The sequence below is a fragment of the Octodon degus genome, unplaced genomic scaffold, assembly GCF_000260255.1.
Source record: "Octodon degus isolate 3935 unplaced genomic scaffold, OctDeg1.0 scaffold00234, whole genome shotgun sequence".
In the NCBI taxonomy this organism is placed as follows: domain Eukaryota; kingdom Metazoa; phylum Chordata; class Mammalia; order Rodentia; family Octodontidae; genus Octodon; species Octodon degus.
Genome location: NW_004524810.1, coordinates 894,763 through 900,310, shown reverse-complemented (window position 1 = coordinate 900,310; position 5,548 = coordinate 894,763). Strand labels below are relative to the sequence as shown.

General features: G+C 39.5%; 1 protein-coding gene across 1 annotated transcript in view; it reads left to right on the top strand.

The window, feature by feature from the left end:
• The window catches only part of Col28a1 (collagen type XXVIII alpha 1 chain), a 199,710-nt gene extending 194,519 nt beyond the window's left edge, over window positions 1-5,191 (top strand). The window contains exons 31-32 of the mRNA XM_004645651.2: window positions 2,237-2,423; window positions 4,906-5,191. Of these exons, the coding sequence (XP_004645708.1) occupies window positions 2,237-2,423; window positions 4,906-5,078 (360 nt within the window). The 3' untranslated portion in view covers window positions 5,079-5,191. The remainder of the gene's footprint in view (window positions 1-2,236; window positions 2,424-4,905) is intronic.
• The last annotated feature ends 357 nt before the right edge of the window (window positions 5,192-5,548 follow it).

Sequence of the window (5,548 nt, the reverse complement as noted above, 5' to 3'; positions counted from 1 at the left end):
GCCACCACACCCAGTCTCAATCCCAGTCTCAGCGCATCCTGGGGGTGAGGCCAACACAGTATGCTGAGGATCGAACCCCTGCCACTGTGCTCTGCCTGAGCAGGTGCTTTAGTCCACTGAGCTACCTGGCCAGCCATACGATAGTAATTATGCAAGTAAATAATTATGTGTTTTTTTAAAATCTGAAATTATATTGATCCAAAAGAGCAATGAAATTTTTTTCATGTGGCTGGCTCAGCGTGCCCTGGGGGTGGGGCTGGCTGGCATGTGGTGCTGGGGATTGAACTGAGGTCCCTGCAGTTGCTTAAGCTTGCCTAAGCAGGCACTTTAGACTGCTGAGCTATCTCACCAGCCCTTTTATTCATTTTTTTGAAATTTTATTGATAAAAGAGTTTAATTATACTTGCTCTAAAGTAAGGTGTAATGTTACAGGCATCAAAAATCCTAAATGATTATGAACTGAGAAAGAAAACAAATAGTCCTACGCTTGCAACAGGCAGAGAATAAGTCAGGAGACTTCAACAGTAAGGATTCGAAAGGCTGAGCGAAGCCCTTTAAGACAACTGTGCTCCCCAGAATGTTCAAAGAAACGTTCTTGCTGCTCAGACAGTGTGTGTGAAGTGGAGGGCGATGCTATTTGGGGTCTGCCCTTCAGAGGCTGCTTCCTAAACTCTTATTTCTTGCTCAAAATGATGTATGTGCAAACAAAACCCCAAAACACAGCAGTATCTGTTTCTGGAGACCAGGCTTTTCCGTTTCCTGGAGTTGGGGAATGAGGGACTGAGAGTTTTCTCTAGCCTTAAAATTCTCTATCTTGTTACTGTAAAAAAGCTGATTTCAAATCCCCGTGATCCACACAGGATCTACTTAAGTGCGTGTACAGTTTTATCTTCATTTCTTACCAAAGGTTGTGTTTTGGAGCCAGTGAGAAATTAAGTATAGGACTGGTGACCAATTTTAGCAGAAATAGGTGCTGTTAGTACTTATTAACTGCAAAAACCTACATATGTAACAGAATTAATTAGCTCTTCCCCCTTGGGAAGTGTGTGTGTGTGTGTGTGTGTGTGTGTGCGCGCGCGCGTGTGCGCGGGCATGCGTGTGCATGCGCACGCTCCTATAATCAAATGGCACAGCTTAAATAGCAGAGGCCAGCAAAGGGTGACAGCTGGCTCTGGTCATATGTCAGGAACCCTGGGTAGAAAAGCATGAAGAACTACCTAGTGTATCGGTTCGTCTTTTTAAATACACAAAAAGCAAACAAACTAAAAAGAGAGGGCCCTGCAAGGACAAATGTCCATACAGCATCACGATTTAGATGAAGGACAGGCTTAACCCTCGGTAGCTAGAATTCAAAGGGAAAAAGGGAGCACAATTTTCCCCACAAAATATATGCCTTGCACCTGACAGTATGGTCAAGAAAACTGATGTGACTTTCCTTTTTAAATGCAAAACACTTTTTTCCCCTTGTTTTGCTACACAGTATATTTCAATGAAACCTAGAATGTTTAAGTCCTGAATGTTTGCTTTTGAAATTATCATTCTTTCAGACTTAGACGCCAGAAAGTTTTCTTAGGAGATTAGCTCTCCATAGCATTTGGCCTTAGTTGGGGTCTGGGTAGGAAGGGCAGGGAAAGGTGTTTCTCATCCGAGATTAGGCACACAGTCAAAGGAGACAACAGCAGCTATTAGTGTTTTTATGCCAACTGTGTTATCATCTTCTGCCACCCCAATTCCCAGTCTCAGAATGAGTTACTCTTATTGTAGCTGATTTGGAATGCATTTTCAAGATTTCTAGTATTAGGAAATGGAGAGAAAAAGGCCATAAGATTTTGCGGGGAGAGGAGGCCTGGATGTTTTCCTCATAGCAGAAACTGATCAAAAGATAGAGATAATAAGTCTTTCCTAACCTCACATCTTTTATACCCTGTATGCAGATCTCTCAGGAAGATCTAGCCCAAAAGCATTCCTGTCTGGCAGTGGGGAGTATATGGGCGTGTGTGCAGAGACCCACGCAAAGTGGTGGGGAAATATACAAGCTAGGTACTTTCCAAGGGTGGATGAAGTAGAGAACAGGCAGTATTTCCTGAACTTTCATTTGAAATAGTATCAGACTATTAAGGTATTACAACAATGCTGAATTTTTCTTTAAATATTCCCCAAGAAAACAGCAAAGAGCAAAGGGTTGATATTCTATCAAGCAGAAGTGTGATTTATGTGTATGTGTGTGTATAAATAGGTCAGTGTCCTTCCAGGCCAGGATGGAGATGAGCCCTCTGAGTCTACCGGGGCTGAAGGCTTGGCCGCCACTACCGCCTCCAAAGTTGTCCCCACTCTTGTGCCATCCCTTAGCACCTCTGGGGATATGGGAACTGGAACTCTAAATCCTTTTTGGACATCAGAGATGGAAAACTTGGTGCACAAAGGTAAGAAATTTCTTCTAACCTGGATGTCCCATGTAAGGAAGGCCTAGTAAGGATGGTCTCTTAAATCTCATCCACTACGGCTGTGAACAGTGAAGACAAAAGCTATTTTCCAGCAAAATAATCCAATATAGTGCAGTAGTCCGCAATAGTAGTGGATTATCCATAGGACCGGCAAGAAGTTGTTGACTTGAGTCCTTTACAGCTCAGTGTATTAATATGGCCTTATTTTTCATACCTTGTTATTATACTTCTCTGCTGGATGGTTAAGACCAAGATAAAGTAAGACCTATATAACAAGAAATGTAACTTTTGTATCTGACAAGGTCAGTCAAATCCCCTCAGGATTTACCCTGAAACCCTGTACTGCAGTTTGCAGATTCTTTGTCAGTGTCAGCCATGTGAATGAGTCACAGCCATTGCTTGACCAATTTGCTCTCTGAGAAAGCCCCAGAGAATGTTTTCTCTCCATGTGGCTCTCCTTAGGCACACTATCATTGATTACTTTTCTCTGTGGCCCCTTTTGCTGAATTCACTCACCTACAATATTTAAATGGCAAAGAAATACCCATCTCTGACAAAACTAAACAAAAAAAGGGGATACAAATGAAGGCCCATTTTGTATCTGTATATACAAAATACTTAGGACAGATATACAGCTACTTTCTCTTCATTCAATGAGAAGAAATTTTGTACTAATAGTGTTTAGACAGGATATCGTGTCTGCATCTTGTACTATGAATAACTACTATAAAGACAATAAGCGATGTATTAATTATTGAAACTGTCCTATTAATCAGTTTTGAAACTGTCTCATTGCTATTTGTTTCTCAATGAAATTAATAAAAAAAGAAAAAAAAGTATTTTTCACCGACTTGTGTGTAGAATCTAAAACTGGCTGTTTTTAGAATAAATTTGATAATATTTAGAATTCTTATTTTTATTTGAATACCTTTAGAGAAGATTGTGTTGTCCCATTTGCCATAGTCCCAGCTCTTTCATACTGTCTTACACACGCCCTTCATTTGAGGATATGAAAAAAGAAAAAGCTGAAATTTACTTCCTGCTTCCATTAATGTGTTTTCCATGGAGCTAGAAAAGACATCATTATATACATATATTTTGCAAGACATATAAAAGAATTAATATCTATGTGCATAAATGTGCCATAACTTAGTCATTTTGTTTGTTTTAAGAACAGAAGTAATAAAAGTCTGTTCCTTTCCATTTTGTCTAAAGAGGCTTTGTAGGAGATGTAGATTTAGAGGTTAGTTTTTAGGAAATGATTAATCATTATCAATCATAGCGGATACTGGTAATTTCAGTAGATATTGATGTTTAACATAATCATTGATAAGTGATTCGGGATATACTTTTGATCAATGGAGAAAAGGTTGGCTTTTCTACAGAGAAATAAAGCTTATGACATATCAGCTATCTCACAAATAACAGCCCTAGATAGCAATTATCTATTTGGTCTTTTGTTCTGAAAATTTTCATGTTGGAATCTTCCTTTCATGTATGAAATAGGAATCAAGTCAATAGGGCATACTGTCCTATAAAAATGGATTTAATAAATGAGAAACTTGGTGGTGAAAGGAACCTTATTAGTACAGTTTAGCTCTATTTTGTTTTCTTACACTAGGTGCATTTCTGGAATTTATTTATAAACTGATATTACGAGTTATATCACATTTTCAATGTCCTATAAGAGCTGTCCTTTAATAAAGAATTGTGGTGGGATAGCTCAGTGGTCTAAGTGATTGCCTGGCAAGCTCAAGGACTGGGTTTGATCCCTGCTACTGCATACTGCATTGGCCTGTGCTGTGCTAGCCACTGAAACCAGGCTTGGTGGTGCACATCTATAGTCCTAGCCCTGGGGAGGCTGAGACAGGAGGATCACTATGAGTCCAAGCTATGAAGTAAGACCCTGTACCAAAGGTGTAAATAAATTTTTAAACAATTTTTTAAAAAGTAATTGTGATATAGAGGCTCATTTTACTTTTTCAGTAACCTGAAAGGTTTTCCTCTTTCGTTAGCCACACTGTGATTATAGTGGTATTCTCCAGGACTAAGCTGAAGGGAATGTGTTCCAGAGGCTGAGGTCTGTCCTTCCACCTCTTAAGTTGATTTTAAATAAAATTCAAAGTAAATGAAAGCAGTCCTATCTTTCTTCTGTCAGTTAATCCCCACAAAAAGTATTAGTCAATGAAGTTTTATAATGCTTTCTGGGAAATGTATATTTTTAATGATATTTCATAAAAATAAAAAGATTTTTGTTTCCAAAGGAATAAATATCTAGCAATAGAGTTTCAGGTGGTGGGCAGAACATTTTGAGTATTGTTGAATTCTTTCACCAATTTTTTTCAATTGATCTGTCAGTGTGCATAGGGAATAACTTACTTAACTTGGTAGGATTGTTGTATTTCATTACTTCAGTACAAGGCAAGCCCTAGTGATACTGTCCATCTTTTCCTCATCCTAGATCAGAGGTGTTTGGAATCCCTGAAGCCTGGGAACTGCGCCGACTATGTGGTTCGATGGTATTATGACAGACAGGTCAACTCCTGTGCCCGCTTTTGGTTCAGTGGCTGTAATGGCTCAGGAAATCGCTTCAACAGTGAAAAGGAATGTCAAGACATCTGCATGAAAGGATGAGCCAATGAACTTTCCTGTCTCTATGAAAAGTCTGGAAAGCACACAATACGAATGAAGCCACATGTTGGAGCATATATTAAGTATTTATAATTTATAAGTGTCATTAAAACTTCATGCCCACCCCAGGGTGTAGACTTATTTACTGCTTAAACAGATTAGAAAGCTAGGAACATGACAATTTCAGTAGCTTATTAACTGTCACCCAACTAAAAGGTGGTGGAGCTGAGCATTTGGACTAAGGAGTATTTAACTTCAGTGTCCAGCTCCACTCTGCTGGCTCAGTGTGATTCTCATGCCTGTTATTTCCTGTTAGTTGTGTTCTGTTGGATCAAACCCCACCCTGCCCTCCTCTAACGCTCATGCCCTCTACCCTGTCAGTAATGAATGGTAAGTGGTGGAGCAAGACTTAGGTTTGAAAACTGAAAGGTCATGTCCATACATGAATGCTGAGGTAGGAGTGGGGGTAGCGA